The sequence below is a fragment of the Anabrus simplex genome, chromosome 5, assembly GCF_040414725.1.
Source record: "Anabrus simplex isolate iqAnaSimp1 chromosome 5, ASM4041472v1, whole genome shotgun sequence".
In the NCBI taxonomy this organism is placed as follows: Eukaryota; Metazoa; Arthropoda; class Insecta; order Orthoptera; family Tettigoniidae; genus Anabrus; species Anabrus simplex.
In genome coordinates, this window is record NC_090269.1 from 86,950,668 (window position 1) to 86,970,672 (window position 20,005).

Below are 20,005 nucleotides of genomic sequence, written 5' to 3' on the forward strand. Positions count from 1 at the left end.
TGCATTACACACATTGTTCCAGAACACTTTGGAAACTGTTTCTATGCCCTTTACATATTTCCAACCCAAAAGAAGTGCGTATTTCACTTACACGATGTTTCACAATATTGAGACACAAAGCTCTTGGCTTACGAGGTTCTACGCAACATCGAATATTCTAAATCCTTCTTTGAAATACTCAGTTATTTCTCTTATTATTATTATTATTATTATTATTACAATCATTTATGAATTATGAGTTATGAACATACACAAACTGTCCTATAATTTCCCTTCATGTATAGATGTGCTCCAGTGGCGTATGCTGGTATCAAGACGTGGGCTACCACTAGACTTTTTTTTTTTTTTTGCTAGGGGCTTTACGTCGCACCGACACAGATAGGTCTTATGGCAACGATGGGATAGGAAAGGCCTAGGAGTTGGAAGGAAGCGGCCGTGGCCTTAATTAAGGTACAGCCCCAGCATTTGCCTGGTGTGAAAATGGGAAACCACGGAAAACCATTTTCAGGGCTGCCGATAGTGGGATTCGAACCTACTATCTCCCGGATGCAAGCTCACAGCCGCGCGCCTCTACGCGCACGGCCAACTCGCCCGGTACCACTAGACTTAGGCTACCCCTTTTCGATAGTTGGTTTAGGGAACATCAAGCATTTTGAGCTGCAGCCAACAGCCAACGGAGCTGCCTGCTGTGTTGTCAAGGCTGCTTCACAAGCTACTGCCCTGGCCTCTGCCACCGTCAATACTCAACACCTGATCAATCAAGTTGGTAGCCTAAAGTTTAGCAAATTGAAGTCCAGCTTTGAGGCTAAATGGAGAGAATGTTTGCCTTTGGTCCGACGGCCTTGGTTCAATTTTCAGAATCAACCCCCTTATACTGGGAACTGGGTGTTTATGACGTCTTCGCCATTCATTTTATCCTTATTAGGTCACCACCAAGCCTATGTAGATGCCATGCACTATTATTATTATTATTATTATTATTATTATTATTATTATTATTGATGATGATGATTTTTGTTTAAAGGGGCCTAACATCGAAGGTCATCGGCCCATTATTATTATTATTATTATTATTATTATTATTATTATTATTATTATTATTATTATTATTATTATTATTATTATTATTATTAACATCGACATCATAATCGTTAAATAACAATGTTGAATTTTACAGCAGTCGTACCCATCGTTCAATGGTTAATTATCTTCCTCGGAAGATCAGTGGTGGTGTCAGACCCATGATCACGGGTTCGATTCCAACCAACAAAAGAGAACACTAAATCTGAAAGATTGCGTTTTATTTTAGCAGATCTACCAATAAAAAGAAAACTATATTACTCCTATAACAGAAGCCCTGCAGTGTCTTCCTACAAGGATGTAGAAGTAAACGGGAGTGAAATACCAGCACTCCGTTATCTATATATTTAAGACAGAAGGATGAGGTGAGGAAGTATATACGATGAGTAACGCATGGTGATAGTTAGCTAGCAGCGGCGATCTGACGGACCGAAGCCTAGCACAGCTATCCTCCGCCGGTCCCCGTGCCTGTAGCCAGACAGGAGCAAGCCGCGTGAGGCGAGTCGATGGGAAGAGACGAGAGTCTGGGCTGCAATATCAGTCTCCGAAGCGACGTGTTTCCTCATTACTTGCAAGGTTTGCAAATGGAACAATGTGTTAGATCCTTACAATATAATGTGCTTTAGATTTCCATCGCTCGCATTTGAGGTTTGGGCTTCACTGATAGCCTTGGTAGCCCTCAGTATACGCCACTGATGTGCTCATATGCCTGCTACTTTTCAAATCACAGGCTTTCTACCCTGGAGGTCGGGGATTCGAATCCCATTCGAACCCGTTCGCTCTCTCGTTAATACATGGAAGGCGCGTCGTGAGCCGTCGTTCACAACAAACCTAACAGTTATAAATTAACTGGGTTGAAAAAAAAATAGTAATAATAATAATAAAGACCTGATGACGGAAAATTTTGTAAGTGCAACAGAACTGATCAATGTGTGTTGTAGGAAGTAGCAGAACAAACAGGTTTACAAATTTCCTTTCGAAAGACAGAAGTAATGTCGAACATCAAAGATGATATGGCACAACTAAATACCAAATATGGAATGATAAACCGTGTTAATATATCTAAATACCTTGGGGAATGGATCCAGCAAAACTGAATTGACAAGGAGGCCACAGCAGCAAGAATCAAGAAAACGGAAGTCACTTTCCAAACCACCCGCAACATATACAAGAAAAAGTATTTTTCTCTGAACACAAAAATTCGTCACTACAACACTGTCATCAAACCAGTATGCATCTGAATGCTTGATCCTGTCCGAGAAATGTTTGCGGATTTAGAGAGGAAAGAAAGAAAGAAAGATCCTTCACACCATACCTGGCCCAAACTACAAAAATGGCATCTACATTAGAAAATCCAGGCAAGAAGTATATTTTAAGTTAGAGCAAATCACGGACATAACGCGTAAAGGCAGAGTTTGCTTCTACGGTCATATACGATGGATGATCAACTCTCGATGGACGAAATGTTTCTTCAGTATATTTGACTCAAAACCAAAAATGGCAATGCCGTGGTACGTTAATGTCAAGAAAGATCTTGAAGAACTGAGCATACAAGCAGAAGATGCAGAAGACCAAAATCTTTTCAGAGCAGCCATCAAGACTTTTGGGACTTTTCAGGACGAGAAATGGGCAACTGGTGCGAAATGGACAGAAGAACACAGTGAGCTAAGGAAGAAGATGTGGATCAAGTGAAAAATGAACAAATGCCAGAATGCAAAGTGAGGCTTATCTTGGTCCCTAGTTGGCCGATTAGTGAAGTTGAATGAACGAATAATAATAATGTTATTGATTTTTACGTCCCACTAACTACTTTGATGGTTTTTGGAGATGCCGAATGCGAGAATTTTGTCCTGCAGGAGTTCTTTTACGTGCCAGTAAATCTACTGACACGAGGCAGACATGTTTGAGCACCGTCAAATAATACCAGACTGAGCCAGGATCAAACCTACCAGGTTGGGGTCAGAAGGCCAGCACTTCAACTGTCTGAGCCACTCAGCCCGGCGGTCAAAAGTGAAAAAGAAATGGCTTCAAATGTCACAAATTTATGATTCGTGACTTAAAACATGTTTGCATATCACCATCATTATGAGCAATATGGAGACGTTTAGAATTTTGAACCTAGGCTTTCGAAAGGCAATCGAGTGGTTAGGAATTGTATACCACCATCTCTACTACCCTGTCAGCCAACATTCTGATGGTGAATTTCTTTTCCACCAATGAGTCTCAACCTGACTAATCACAGTGACAGACCATACAGACTTAATGATCATATGTTATTATTTAACATAAGAATTACAATGCAAGGTCAAAATTATATAAATAAAAAATGTTTTCTTGCAATCAATATTATATCAATCATCACAGAAAATCTCAAACTGATTTAAAATGTGAGCAAAAAGGAAATTCTGGAAGTACAAAAGATGCACTGTTGTCTTCATGAGGTCTCAAATGTATGAAAGGAGAGATTGACTTATAGTTAAGTAGAATATAAGAAAAGTAGGAGAAGAGAGAGTTCAGAAAACCAATGAACAATATACCATTAACCAATCATTTTGTAAACTTTACAGTACCTTGACTTGAGATGGGAAAGAACAAACAGCCCATTAAATTTTGCTTCAGTCTGGAAGTGAACAACCAATTGTCCATCAGTGTTTATCTTCATACTCTTGGGGTACAACCAGCCTCCTCCTTGAGTGTTCTTAGATGAACCTATACCTTGCTGCCACATAACAGTGGTGTCATATGTGAACACAAGTCTGAAAATAAATAAACTTTATGTTTGTACTTTCATTAATTGTAACTTTCTAAGATACTAATTAAGATATGATTCATTGATTACAGAAAAAAAAAATACACGTTATCACAGAATGGCAGTGTTTGTTACAAACATATCCACTAATCTACAGAATATATATACACACACACGCGCGCGCGCGCGCGAGTATATAAAATAAATGTCCTGCCTGACTGATTCATAATCGCCAAGCCAAAAATACTGGACATAAAGAAATGAAATTTTGGGGATACATTCATATTACATTGATGCTGCTCACTACAGGAGGATTTTTGGATATTCCGTCACTAAGGGGCTGAAAAGGGTGGTGAATTTTTAAAATGAGTGTATCTATATCTCAAAAACTTAAGAGTTTAATGACGTGAAAACTGGTATTTGGAATCTCCTCTAAAAATAAGGAAACGACCTTTTATGAGGATACAGTGGAACCTTGAATTGCGAGCATAATTCGTTCTGGCAACATGCTTGTAATCCAAAGTGCTCGTATATCAAAGCAAGTTTTCCCATAAGTAACAATTGAAACATGGATGATTCGTCCACAACACAAAAATATGTATTCGCATACCATTTCTAAAACAAAATATAACGTAAAACAAATGAAAGTGCACTTTTCCTTACAATAGAATCATTGTTGGTGTGAGGGAGACAAGAGATGACATGAGAAGAGTTACTGTGTAGCACGAATTTCACTAACGGAACCACTGCTGTCTGTTGCCTCACTGGATTTTTTTTATTTTCATGCAACTTAAACGAGGAACCTGTCCAATGACTGTTGCTTTTGCCTCTTTTTGAGGATTTCATGAAAATGTGAATTTGCATTTTATTGAACTGATTCATCGCTCGCACTGCTACAGCCTTATTCGGGTGGTGTTTTTCTACAAAATTTTGAACCCTTTCCCACATCCCAAATCTCAGTTGAAGTGAGAGATTCCATTGACTTTTCCTCCTTCTCTTCCCCGGACAAGATCTCCATAACCTCCTCCTGTTGTTCATGATGCAGGTCCATCAGTTCGTTGGTGGTCAGTTCCTGGCTATGTTCTTCCACCATCTCTTGAATGTCCATGACATTCACCTCCAGCCACATAGTCTTCCCTAAGGACACAATCGGCGGCTCATTGTCACCAACAATTCCCTCAAAGTCATGTCCAAGAACACAGTCAGGCCACAGCTTTCCCCAAGCGGAAGTAGAGTTCTCTTGGTGGCTCCATCCAGGCTTTATCGATGATATGCAGGCAGTTCACGATGGGGAAAGGATTTATCCCAAACTCTCGGAGGGTAAGGTTTGTTCCTTCAGTCACTTCGAAGCATCGCTGAAATAGTGCTTTGGTGGTATAGCTTCTTGAAGTTCGAAATGACTTGCTGATCCATAGGCTGGAGAAGTGGAGTAGTGTTGGGAGGAGGGAACTTAACCTTAACGAACTAGAATTCCTCCAGTAAGTCGTCCTCAAGCCTCAAGGCCTGGAGGATGAGCAGGAACATTGTCCATAACCAGCAAGACTTTGAGCGGCAGATTATATTCTGAAAGGTATTTCTTCACTACAGGACCAAATAACTTGTTCATCCATTTAACAAACGAACAGGGGAGGGGAAAACATAGGCACATGTGATGCTCGTATTGCGGAACCTCACTCACTTATCAAGTTACAAATTATTTAAAATGTTTGCTCGTTTTGAAAAACACTCGTAGACCAAGTTACTCGCATTCCGAGGTTTCAGTGAAAGAGTGTGAAAAAAAAGAATTCATTTTATGGAGTTACTTATATCTCAAAAACTGAAGGTCACAGACGTGAAAATTGGTAATTGGAATCTCCTTTAAAAATAAAGGAACACACATATTTTGGGGGGATATCAACTTGGTGGAGGAGTGGTGGTGGTGATTTTTGTTTTAAGAGGAAGTACAGCTAGGTAATCATCCTCTCTGAACAAATTCATGGAAAAGAAATTTAAAATAAAATAAAAATATATATTCAACAAAGGAATTTGGAAATGAAGTACAAAATAAAACAAAAAATTACTAACGAATCAAAAGGGTGAAGTCAGCACCACCACAAGAACACACTGGGGGGTAGGGGTCTTCCCTCTTTAGGAGATAAGAGTGCGTAGATCATCCATGACGTATCCTCAGCCTACACAATACTATGGCCTCTCTCCATGAAGGCCAGAAAGAGGACCGCCACATGGTAGTTGTCTTCTTAATTGCTCTCAGCTTGTTGGGAGTGCGTGAATAGATCCATTGCACTTCATACACATATTATTACCAAATATATCACCACTCGGAGAAAAAAACTAAATCACTGTTTACCGCCATGTTGACATACATAAGAAAAATATGTAAAATAGCGGGTTCAAACCTGGCAGAGGTAGTTGGATTTTTGAAGGGCGGAAAAAAGTCCATTCGACACTCCATGTCGTACGATATCGGCATGTAAAAGATCTTTGGTGGCACATTTGGTGTTTACCCGACAAAATTCATTAAATCTCAGCCACAGATGCCCAAGAGAGTTTCGGTTTACTCGGTCTGCCATCTAGTGAGCCTAGAGTAAAACTGAACGTCGAAATTGACGAGCAGGCAGCTAGATGGCGTCAACTTGAAATGTCTGCACATGGTAGCTGAGGCCATACGATTATTATTATTATCATCTCATTTCATGTATTCAACCACATTTTATAATTAATGTTATTGCAATGTACATATAGATTACTCTATTAGTTTTTATTACTTCACAAGAGGATATTGTTTCAGGACATTCAATAAAAAAGTGTAACTATTTTAGGCTGATGATGACCCAAATGAGGTCGAAACTAGTACCTAGCAATGCATTATGATATAAACATAGGCATTGCAAGTAATGTATAGTATTGAATAGGTGGAATAAAATATTTTATACCTAATTATACTTGTGATCTCAGGTCAATACGGAACCAAAAATGAAATTTATAACCCTTGATCATATCATCACTGATGAAAGAGCAACCAATATTTTCTCCGATTTGAGAACCATCCGTGAAGATATGTCTCATGGCCAGATATTGGTGAATGAAGTCCTGGAAATACTTCCGATAAATGGAGGAATCCGTGTTCACCTTTGGTCCGTGGAGTAGATTTAGACGTATTTCCGGTCGCGGAACTAACCACGGAGGTACCTCACTAAAAGTTTGTTCAAGAAAACCACCAAAACGGTGGCGTCATCTTCAGCTAGAAGTTACAAAATGGGCAGGGTACATAACATATAACTGTGTACATTATACATTCAATGCAAAGTACAAATGGTTAACAATTTTACATGTAGGGCTAAATGAACAATGGGTAAAATATAATGGAGTAATGTAACGCATGACAGGCGTTATAGTCTAATATGGTACATTGGTGTTATACAATAAAAATTGGTTTGATGAATGAGAGTAAAAAATCTTGATATACATAATAAATAAAACAATGAGATCAAATTGAGGTCCACTCTTCTGTTAACCCGCGAGTGGTCGCTAGCCGAAATGTAATCTGAATGGTCGCGCGTGAGACTTTTTCTCACATTAAAGTAGTATGACATTTTTCACAGTATTGAGGGGCGAAAGGCTGAATTTTACTGTTGAAATGAAATGAAAGTTCTACCTTATATATTTTAACAGAAGAGTGGACCTCAATTTTATCTCATTGTTTTATTTATTACTAGCTGATGTAGCCGTGCTTTGCTACGGGATTCTCAGAAAGACTGACTTTGTGGTTTTCCTAACTGAAATCAACATAGGTCATTACAAAAACGTAAGTATGAATGTAGCGATTAAAAGCAATGCTATCATATAAAATACTCGATCAAATGGAAAGCCGCACGTTTTATCACTTTTAACGAACAGTGCTGCGGTTAGATTGCGGTGCCAATCTAATAGTCCAAAGTTTCAGAGCTGGGATGACCAGGTCGCAGATTGCCATGAACACTCATCTGCCATTATTCTGCTAAATATGCACACTGTTCATTCCAATCAGCGCCTCAGAATAGGGATTGAATAGCCCAAATGCTATGATGATCCAGTGTGTTACGTACCAGTAGTATCAGAAAATGTATAAACCAGGGGAATGGCATGCTAAAGAAGAATGTTATCTAACTCCCCAGTTACTTCCCATCAATATTCAGGCAGGCTGTTACACTCTGTACGACTGGGCGAGTTGACCGTGTGGTTAGCGGTGCGCAGCTGTGAGCTTGCATCTGAGAGATAGTGAATTCGAACCCCATTGTCGGCAGCGCTGAAGATGGTATTCTGTGGTTTCCCACTTTCACACCAGTCAAATGCTGGGCCTGTACCTTAATTAAGGCCTAAGGCACTCCTAGTCCTTTCCTATCCCATCGTTGCCATAAAACCAATCTATGTCGGTGCGAAGTAAATCAAATAAAAAATACTCTGTACGCAGCAGTAATCCTATCTACCGGAGATGAGGGGCAACAGAAGACACAAAGCACATCACGACAAACAATGGTCAATGTAATGTTATTGTTGATCAATGTTATGAGCTTTCTATATTGCAGGCCTACACATTTAATTTTCTTTCGACTCTGTGATTTGTAAAATATTTTATACCGTAAACTGTAGTTTCTTATTCTCCGACTTTACATACCGATTTTCATTAAATACTGTTTACCCATTTTCTCGTTACTCGGCGCTGATATGGACTTACTGTAGTGACAAAACTCCAAATTCATGAATATCTTTGTGATCATAGCCAGTACAGTAACAATGTATAAGACATGAATAATAGGAAATTTAATACTGTATAACCTTAGTTATGTAGCATTCATCGATTACACCTCTAATAAGAAATATTTGAGAATTACATTTTAGGCCTTCCCATAAACTACCATTTCACTCAGCGTGAATAAAATAATTTACAGCCTAGATTATAGCGACTTATTTCCTGACTTTGTATATCGATTTTCGTCATGATAGGACTACTAATAACAACAATATTTGAGAATTAAATTTTAGGCCTTTCCCTAAACTACCATTTTTCTCAGCGTGAATACAATAAATGACAGCCTAGATTGTAGCAATTTATTCTCCAACTTTGCATACCCATTTTCTTTAAAATACGACCACTAATAGCATAAATAGTTGAGAATTCAATTTTAGGCCTTCCCTTAAACTACCATTCCAGTCAGCGTGAGTAAAATGTTTTATAGCCTAGATTGTAGAGGCTCATCCCCCGACTTCACATACCGATTTTCATTCAATTCTCTTCAACCATTTTCTCGTAATGCGTGTACATACATACAGACAGACAGACAGACAGACAGACAGACAGACAGACAGACAGACAGACAGACAGACAGACAGACAGACAGACAGACAGACAGACAGACAGACAGACAGAAATTACAGAAAAGTAAAAAGTGCATTTTCTTGTTACAATGGACATGACCGATACAGAAATACCATTATTTTCAAATTCTGAGCAATGTACAGACAAAACTCTTATTTTATACATATAGATATATATCAAGATTTTTACTCTCACTCATCAAACCAATTTTTATTGTATAACACCAATGAACCATATTAGACTATAACGCCTGTCATGCGTTACATTACTGCATTATATTTTACCCATTGTTCATTTAGCCCTATATGTAAAATTGTTAACCATTTGTACTTTGCATTGAATGTATAATGTACATGGTTATATGTTATGTACCCTGCCCATTTTGTAACTTCTAGCTGAAGATGACGCCACCGTGCGTCGAAACCGGTACTAGTAACTAATAAATAACATGTTGTAAACATCTTATATGACATATTTAGTATAATAATAATAATAATAATAATAATAATAATAATAATAATAATAATAATAATAATAATAATAATCGTATGGCCTCAGCTACCGTGTGCAGACATTTCAATTTGACGCCATCTGGCTGTCTGCTCGTCAATTTCGACGTTCTGTTTTACTCTAGGCCCCCACTAGATAGCAGACCGAGTAAACCGAAACTCTCTTGGGCGTCTATGGCTGAGATTTAATTAATTTTGTCGGGTAAACACCAAATGTGTCACCAGAGATCTTTTAAATGCCGACATCGTACGACATGGAGTGTCGAATGGACTTTTTCCGCCCTTCAAAAATCCGACTACCTCTGCCGGGTTTGAACCCGCTACCTTGGGATCCGGAGGCCGACACTCTACCGCTGATCCACAGAGGCAGCTAGTATTGAATAGGTTGAACCTTTCCTCAATTCTAATTGTGAATCTCAGTTGAATACTGAGAAATGAAGTTCTTAACTTATAATGTACAGTTCTATGTCACATCGTCATCAAAGGCAATAACACAAACATGGTTTACAAAGACTTTCTGGGTTAAATGAAACTCAATTTCTCATTGAGTTTTTTATACGTTAGGGATTTTTAGATAATGTCTTAGTACAGTACCAAGGAATGATTAATTTTGTTGGAGTACTGCGCCAATTGCTTGATCTGATGCACCTGTGAACAGTCTAGGGTGAGAATTGGCACTAGGAAAAGTAAGCAAGTCTGCATCTGTTAGACTTTTCTTGCATTCTTCAAACTGGATTTTAGTCTCTTCTGTCCAGTTGATCTTCGTTCTATGATTTCTGTTGATTCCTCTCAGGTAATCATGGAGGACTGCTTGCATCTGTGCTGCATTTTTTATGAACAGGTGGTGAAAATTTATAATGCCTAGAAAAGTTCAAAGTTCACGAACTGTTTTATGGTAGCTTAAAATCTCTTATAGCCTTAACTTTCTCTGGAATTGACTTAGAGCCTTCAGGTGTTATGAGGTAACCCAAAAATTCAAGTTCCTGAACATCAATTATAGACTTTGCAACATTTATTCACAAACTAAATTTAACTAGTCTGTCCAGCACAAGTTTCAGATGTTCATAATATTCTTCCTCTGAAATTGATGCAACAAAAATATCGTCAAGATATGGGAAAACAAATTCTAGACCTTGCAGCACTTTATTAAAAGCATTGAAAAGTTGACGGGGCATTGCATAATCCAAAACACATCACATTGAATTCAAACAATCCAAATGTGGTAATTATGGCATTTTTGGGTTTATCTTCTTCAGCCAATGGGATCTGGAAGAATGCCTTGAATAAATCAATTTTAGGAAATAATTTTGCACCTCTCAGAATCTGTTGAAAGTCATCTGTCCTAGGATTAGGGTATCTGTCTGGAACGGTTCTGTCATTCAAATGTCTGTAATCCCCACATGGTCTTAAGGAACCATCCTTTTTGCCGATCATGTGGAGTGGGCTTGCCCATTCTGATTTTGATGGTCGAATGATGTTGTTGTCTAACATGAACTGGAATTTCTGTTTGGCCTGAGCTAGACGTTGTGGATCCAACTACCTCGGTCTTGATAAAACGGCAGTCCTTTCGTTGTAATGTAGTGCTTCATATTGTGGGTCAATTTGCTGGGCACTAAGGCTGGTTTCATAATGCCAGGATACTGCTGAAAAATCTCTAAAAATTTAATGCTTCCACAGGCAGTACTCAAGGAATCTTTCTTTGATACAGTCATCACTTCACCTGAGGTACCAATTTTGGTAATGCCATCAACCATTCTTCTTTTCTTGATATCGACCAATAAATTTAATTGATTTAAAAAATGCCTTTCTTCACATCAGCAATAACGAATGGCCATTGAAACTGTCGACGAAAGCCAAGATCAATGTTCAAAACTTCCACACCTCCAGTTGAAATTGGAGTTTCATTTGCAGCATAAAATTTAAAACTGTTGTCTAATTTATCACCTTTGGATACTGGAATAATGGAAACATCTGCTCCACTATCAACAAGAAACCACAAGCCGGACTTCTTATCTTGCAAAAATAGGCGGTGTTTGCGGCTCCTTTCCTTATTCTTAGCAACAGAACTGACCACTATGTTTAATGCCGGCTGGAGTTTTTCTGTGCATCCCACTGGCAAGGCTGCTTGCATTTTTCAGGCATGCATTTCCATCCAAATTTAAAATGGTAATAGCAGAATTCACCGTTAGGGTCAAATATCTTTCTACTGCGACATGAGCTGCTGCCTGTGTTTGGATATCTGCGGTATGAGCTTCTGCTTCACCTGCAGCATCTTCCTGTTGACAATATTGCTATTTGTTGCTCTAACTGTGATATTTTATCAATTAACTCTTTAACAGACACACCTTCCACAGATTCTCTGCTGACACTATGCTATGCTGCGAGGATTCTTTTCTAGCATTTTGTCTGCCTTAATGGCAACTCTGTCAAGGCATTCCTACTTACAACGAAGATGCTCTTTATTGAGTCAGGAAGTTTCTCAAGCCAAAGAGTACGAAGAACTTTGTCAGAGACATCTCTTCCTGCCAAAGACTTCATTTTCCTTAGTAACTGGCTCGGCTTATAATATCCTAGCTCGATACCAGTAACCAACTTCTTAATTTTTTTATTTTCACTTTCTTTAAGAATATCAAGAAGTCGTAATTTTGCAACAGAATACTTATTTACCTCATTTCCAGTTACTTTGTCCCAGATATTCTCCACATACTTTGGTTCTTGCTGGGCTATTAGGTAATTGAATTTTATTTCTTCCTTAGTTATCTTATTTATGGCAAGCTGCGCCTCCACCTGGTAGAACCATTTATCTGGTTTCTCTGACCAGAATGGGGGAATCTCAGTACTAACTTTATTAATATTATACCTCTTGCCTTCAAGTTCACTTTCATTGTTCCTTCCTGCACTGGGGTTATGTTCCTCCATTGTATAATTATGTACTTACCGGTAACACTGCTCTAAACTGATAGATAACAGAATTACGCCTGGGGAATCACGTCACGGTCACCACTTGATGCACGTTTGATTTTTAAATGTATTTATAACTAAATACAACCAATGTTAAATACACAAACATTCCATTTATTAAGGAATATAGATGCACGCTCTCATGTTTATTTCTAGCATTCTTCTTTGTTTTTACTCCCTGCCTCCTTGATGTTGCAAAATGATCAGTTCTATGAGTTTCTATATTTTCTTTCATAGTGCCAAGACGCTACACCTCCGTCATCAACTGACTCTCGGGATATACACACCTGATGTCTCGTCTCTGTTACCATAACGATGGTTAAGAGAGGTCTGTTTTGCGTGATATGGTTACATGTTGTGTGCGATGTGAATTGCGTCTGTTTGTTGAGAATGTTGGCTTGCTGAGAGAGACAGATATTGAATGTTAACAATGAAGCTTTCATGTAGGCTTTTGGGCTTAACCCGGGTCAAGAAAACAAGGTGAAAGTCTGTACGTTTCACAGAGAACTTTGCTCTGTATCTTCCGAAGAAAATCTTGACTGTTCACGAGGAAGACTTCTCCAATAATGAAGGTTTTAATATAAGAATGCTTTACCATTGGTCACAGTAAGTCATTCATCACCAGATGGCTTGCTGTATGCTAGCACAGTGCTAACATTCCAGGTGGGAGCTGACGACACCATCTAAGCTCCAATTAAGATGTTCCTTGTTACACCGTATGTGCACGGCGAAGTAACAGATAGGTCATCAGACGAATCAGGGATGAATGTGGTAGAAAAAATTAATAGAAATAATAAAATAAAATAAATTGCAACAGAAGACACAGGATAGAAGAATAGAGCTGAGCTGAAGAATGGAAAGAAAGTGTGTCAAAAAACAGGATGAGTGTGAGTAGGTCTGGGAGGGAGGGCATAACCAGTGTATGCACATTATGAAAGTATGGCACTTAACTCTTTCCACTCGTATGTCAACAACAGGTCGACAGCCACTATTTAGCGCTAACACTCATATTGCAAGCTGCCAAAGGCATGTAATAAAGTGTCGATTAGGTGGTAATTTAATCTATTAAGTCGATTGAACACTTGTGTGTCGAGCTCTGGTCGACACACAGTTTTGCATCGCATAACTACTCTATGGAGTACATTAAGACTTCGATTTATTATTCAATGAGTGCTGCTATCTTCTAGGTACAGCAAGAACAAATTTCAGACAATGTGAAGACAATATTACTTTGTTTTCTGGGTGATGTATATGCTCAATGGAAAGCGATCATGAAAAAATTACAGCGCCCGACTTGACGGAGGATGAAATATTGATGACAATTTCTACGGAATTTATGGGTAGTAAACATGAAAGTGATGAACTTTTCGAGGCAAGTGATGTTTCAGAAAGTGATCTGAGTGATAATAATAATAATAATGATAGCAATGCATGTAATATTTGGGGAGGTGATAGTGTAAAATTCTAATGTTGCTTGGAGATCGTGGACTACAGGTAATGTAGACCTGCCTAAATTCCCTTTTAGGTCAGTAAGTTGATTTGTAAGCCATGGTAGTAGGCCTTTTACAGAATTACAGTGCTGGCAATTATTTTTTATGGACCAGCTATTAACCTCCATTACGAATGAGACTAACGAATATGCAAAATTAAACATTCAAAGAAACACTTCACTTCAGAAGTGGTCTATATGGTGTTCATGAAAGGAAGTCACAGTAGAAGGATTGCAAGGTTAGCAGCAATAGGAAAGTTGTGTTGCGCAGGCGAGAAACGGTTCACTTTTGCAAAACCTGTGAGAAGCAACTAGGACTTCACCCAGGACTGTGCTTCGAAAAGTATCACACCCTCCAGAAATTCCAATGAAAATATGGGGGGAAAACCTATCTGTGTCTTTCTTATGTCTTTGTGTACAATATTTTTGCATTTTGAACCTGTACAAAGTTGTTGCAAACATGTAAATAAGTGTTTCATAATACATCTCCCAATATCGTAAAAACTGACTGAAATAATTACAAGTTGGGAGACATTATGACTATGAATATATTTGAATGCAAAGGGTTAACACATAGCTTGGAATGAACCATTTGGTAATAAGGAACATCCGAATTTGGAAAACACAGAAACAAAATAACAATACTGAAAAGAGAGGGAAGAAAACTACCTACATAAATCCTTAATGGCTGGCAAACACGTATTACTTAATTGATAGCCAGTGTCCCTGTTGACATTGTTAGGATTTTTATGTATATCCACAGCTTTCAGTATAATTCTAGACCTGTAGTGTTTAGTGTGGGTAAAAGCTCGAACATCATGGAATACGAACCAGACAATAGGGCGTGCTCAGCTATTGCTGACTTGTCTGGCTGGTTCCTTGGTGTTCCTTGATACGAGTTTGGCCAATGTATACCTAAATATAAGACTTGAATGTACACTAATGGTATTTCTGTATTTAAATCAGTTCTGAAAGCTAATACATGTAATACACAAGACATTAAATTTATTTTGTACATATCTTCCTTACCTGAGCTTGGTACTCAAGTCAGTGTGCTGGAGTCCTCTGGCAAGAGAGATGTATGATATGTACAGAGGTAACTCTACCTCCAGGGAGGATTTTACCAAGCTGTTTCTACTGTAATCTGGAGAAACAGTTGCACCACAATCTGAGATCAACTCAGACAAAGAGTAGTAATATTCAAAACGCCACTCGCAGAGCTGAAGGTTAAGGTTTTGGTAGAATCTAGAAGAGTAAATTAAGCTGAATCAATAACAGATTTTACATAGTTGCATACATACATACTATCTGCACACTTTTTAGTGATAGATTTACACCCTAGTGCTGAAGTGGTCGACTTCAGTTATCTTCGAGATTCGTATTGGCAACCTTTGAAACACAAACTAAGAATCGCTTATCATCGCTGTGCGCCATCTGGCATACACTTAAGTACTCGTACTGTTGTTGTTTACACAGCAAAGCCAAACTATAGAATTCATGTTAGGAACACGTTCCGCAACGGGAAATGTTATATAGTATTATATATTGTGTGTGTGATACAGTTGTTTGCTTAAAATAATAAAGGTTTATAAAATTCATATCGATCGATCATATTATCGATTCAATTCAGATTTCATTTCCATTCAGTTGGCAGTATTAACGGAACCCTTCTTACTTCTCCAACGAGTACAAAAATCTATCACTAAAAAGTGTGCATACTATACATACTTACATACATACATACATATATAATAGACTTATGCCTTTCAGCATTCAGTCTGAAAGCTTCTGCAAATTTAGTAATCATCGCCACAATCCCCCATTTGTAACTCGTTCTATGGCATCATTTAGTTTGACACCTCTTATCTTTAAATCATTAGAAACCGAGTCTAACCACAGCCATCTTGGTCTCCCTCTATTCCTCTCATCCTCCATAACAGAGTCCATTATTTTCCTAGGTAATCTATCCTCCTCCATTCATCTCATATGACTCCACCACCGAAGGTGGTTTATGCGTACAGCTTCAACCATCAAGTTTATTCCTAACTTAGCCTTTATCTCCTCATTCTGAATACCCTACCAGCAATCATTCTTGCTACTTTCATGTATGTTATAAATAAGATGTCCTGAGTCCACCCAGCATTCAATCCTGTAAATCAAAGTTGGTCTGAAAACAGACCGATATAAAGATACTTTCACCTGCGAGCTAACTTCCTCCTTACAGAATATTTTTTTTTTTTGCTAGGGGCTTTAAGTCGCACCGACACAGATAGGTCTTATGGCGACGACGGGATAGAAAAGGCCTAGGAGTTGGAAGGAAGCGGCCGTGGCCTTAATTAAGGTACAGCCCCAGCATTTGCCTGGTGTGAAAATGGGAAACCACGGAAAACCATCTCCTGGGCTGCCGATAGTGGGATTCGAACCTACTATCTCCCGGATGCAAGCTCACAGCCGCGCGCCTCTACGCACGCGGCCAACTCGCCCGGTTTACAGAATATTGTTGATCACAACTGCAAACTCACTGCATTAGCTTTACTGCACCCTGAGTCAATCTTACTTGCTATACTACCATCCTGGGAGAATACACATCCTAAGTACTTGAAATTATCTACCTGTTCCAGATTTTTATCCCCAATCTGACATTCAATTCTCTTGGATTTCTTGCCTGCTGACAACAATTTAGTCTTAAGAAGGTTAATTTTCACACAATACTCATTGCACCTATTTTCAAGTTCAAAGATATTGGACGGCAAACTTTCAGCGCAATCTGCCATTAAGACTAAGTTGTCTGCGTAGGCCAGACTGCCAGATTTCCTCAATGGAGCTTGATTTGAAATAATGAATGGAGAAGAATTGAAGATCCAGGCACTTGAGTTACCTACCACATATAAAGACAACTTAGACGTCCCTGTCTAATTGACAAAAGCTGGTGATAGAAGTGAAGAGTTTTAAGAATCATATCTTTGATTTAAGCCCTAATATGAAAACGGCTAAACCATCAGGCCTTCTGACCTTAATATACAAGAATGATACTGAAGATGCATTCCCCAACATAGCAACAGTGTTGAGAGTTTTCCTCACAATGCCAGTCTCAGTCACCTGAAATGAAAGAAGTTTAAGTAAACTAAAGATAATAAAAAATCACCTCAGAAACTTAGCAGGACAATGACTAACCAACCTGCTGAACATCACAATTAGCATCAAAGCTATCTTTGGAGGATATTGTGAAAATGTCTACAGCCAGGAAAGCCTGTAAAGTTAAGTTTTAGTTCAAGCTTTCTTTCCACATTTTAGTTTTTCTTACATTTTGTCAACAGATTTAGAGAAAGTGCACGTCTAAGTAGAATACTCATGATAATAACTTGAGTAATATCTGTTATTCCTAATATTGGTACTGTTTATCGTAATTAAATATCCTGTTCTAAAGCAACAGTCAGTTGATTCAGCCCACACATATACACATCCCAATACCATTTGATAAACCTTTTCATGTGCAGCAATTATTATAAGTGTGAAAGAATATACCAAACATGATACTCTCAAATTATTTGTAAATGACATATCTTAGAATTACAAGGGCTATTTTTTTTCCAGTTTCTGGTGGGCTATAAAAATATTACACATTGGCGTAACAAAATGATTTTATCACTAAACATTTAGCAGTTTCATACCTATTTTTCTACATAATTGCCAAAGCAATTCAAGCATTTGTCGTATTGTGACAGCAGCTTTTTCGATGCCTTCTGCAAAGAAGTCTGCCGCCAATAAGGTAATGTTTGTCTGGACAGCCTCCTGCTTCATAACGTACACCAACAAAACATTTTTACTGACACAAAAAATGGTAACCATTGTTTTCCTGTTGCTCGGTGTCAGTTTAAACTTTTCTGGCTTGTTGAGAGAAGAAGGATGCATCCACTGCTTAGACTGTTCTTTGTTTTCTAGAGTGTCCTACAGGACCCAAGTTTTAATTGCCAGTAATGACAGACTTTAAAATCTCTTCCCCCTCTTTATGGTAATGCGTGAGAAACATTACAGCTGACATCATTCACTGAGTTTTGTGATTGTCAGTCAAAATTGTTGGGACCCAACGTGAACCAAGTTTCCGATATCCTAAGTGTCGAGCCAAAATTGTGTACAGAAAAGACTTTTAAATATCTGGAATTGATGCAGATAGTTCACTGATCATAAACCTCCATTTGTGGCAGACAAACAAAGAACTTCAGGAGGTTGTCCAGATGCACATTACCTCACTTGCAGTAGACTTCCTTGCAGAGGGCATCGGAAAGCTGGTGTCACAATACGACAAATGCCTAAATCGTTTTGTCGATTATGTGGAAAAGTAAGTATGAAACTACTAAACTTTTAGTGATAAAATCATTTTTTTAATGCTAATGTGTCTTTTATTTATAGCCCACCGGGGGTTGAAAAAAAAAAAAACAGCTGCAAAGATATACCATTTCTATCTTGACAAATTTGAAACTTTACAAGTTGGAACAAAATTAATTTAGGCCTGCAGGGCTGTATACCATGCATGAAGGTTGGCAGCATGTGAAGAAAAGGAGGTCAATATGATGTATGAGGTCAGCATCAAGGGGTTAAATTGTGGCTGCTGTAGTAAGAAGCTACAGATGATACAACTTGGCTACTCCCACACACACTTAATTTAACATTCATAATTAAGTACACAGTAGAAACTATTTTATCTCTCAATCATCTGGAAAGTTCTGTTAACCAGAAAATCAATCACATGCTTCATTCTGGTTCACTATTACAGTGTATCCCATCAACCAGCAGCAAGCATTTGAAAATCCTGACCAATTCTACAAGTGCCCACCGTATGCTGCAGCTTTATTGAGTTAGTTGTTGTCTCCACCATTACAGATATGTGCTCCGAGCTGTGTTGTATTGCTGTCTGAATACCATTACAGTAGCATGGAAGGAGAAAGTAAAAAACGGTAAGAGTGATGTGTACAATAAGAGAGAAAAATGGACGTGTATCATAACTTCAGTGAAGTGAAAACCATAATAAATGAATTAATGTGGCATAGGATCATCCACTATCTATGACATACATGAGCAGAAAGATGAATTGCTGAAATGCCCTTTCATCACACAATCAACCGAATCAACTGAAGCCATCACTGCACACAAGTGTTATTCAGAAACCTACGCTAGAGCAACTTGATGTTTTGTATGAATGGTTTACTATGAAACTATTTACTATTTGTTGACTTCTATTATTATGTATAATACTGTTCGCTAATACCCCAACGATCACATACAGTATAATACAAAAGTTATGATAAAATGGTGTTTTAATGTCCAGAAAATTGTGATAACTGGCAATCCCTCGGTCCCAAAGATGCTGGATAAAATAGCTTTTGCATTATTTTCAAAATGTAAGATGAAGTACATACCCAACAGTAGATGGACTTCTCAGTAGAGGACTGAACTGAAATAGCTCTGGCTCAGCAAATTCAAAAATAGTCATATCCTTATTGTTCTTATTGTATGTATGATTTTTTGTCTTCACCTAAAAGAGAAAATGAGTTCAAATAAAACAAGGACCTTTATATTATTATTTCAAATTATCTCATGAAATATATTGTCATAGGTACGGTAGTGTCTGTATTATAGCTAATCTCTGAATAGTACAGCGTGCTTCAGAAACATACAGCTCGGTAAGTTGGGTGGCCTAAAGTAACAGGTGCTTTCAAGAAGTATATTTTCAGTTCAAACTCCCGATGTGTCAGCAACTTCTCTGCTTTATCTGTACAGTGAGATGTTCAACTCTAAACGAGAAGGCCTCCAGTAATGGAAAGAAGAAAAATGCTACATTCAATAACAAACAGCATGCAAGG

General features: G+C 38.2%; 1 protein-coding gene across 1 annotated transcript in view; it reads right to left on the minus strand.

Moving 5' to 3' along the window:
- Positions 1-20,005, minus strand: part of LOC136874371 (FRAS1-related extracellular matrix protein 2) — a 138,580-nt gene that overhangs the window by 50,820 nt on the left and 67,755 nt on the right. The window contains exons 9-11 of the mRNA XM_067148008.2: positions 19,562-19,677; positions 15,174-15,389; positions 3,651-3,836 (exon numbers count right to left, since the gene is read on the minus strand). Coding sequence (XP_067004109.2) covers positions 3,651-3,836; positions 15,174-15,389; positions 19,562-19,677 — 518 coding nt within the window. The remainder of the gene's footprint in view (positions 1-3,650; positions 3,837-15,173; positions 15,390-19,561; positions 19,678-20,005) is intronic.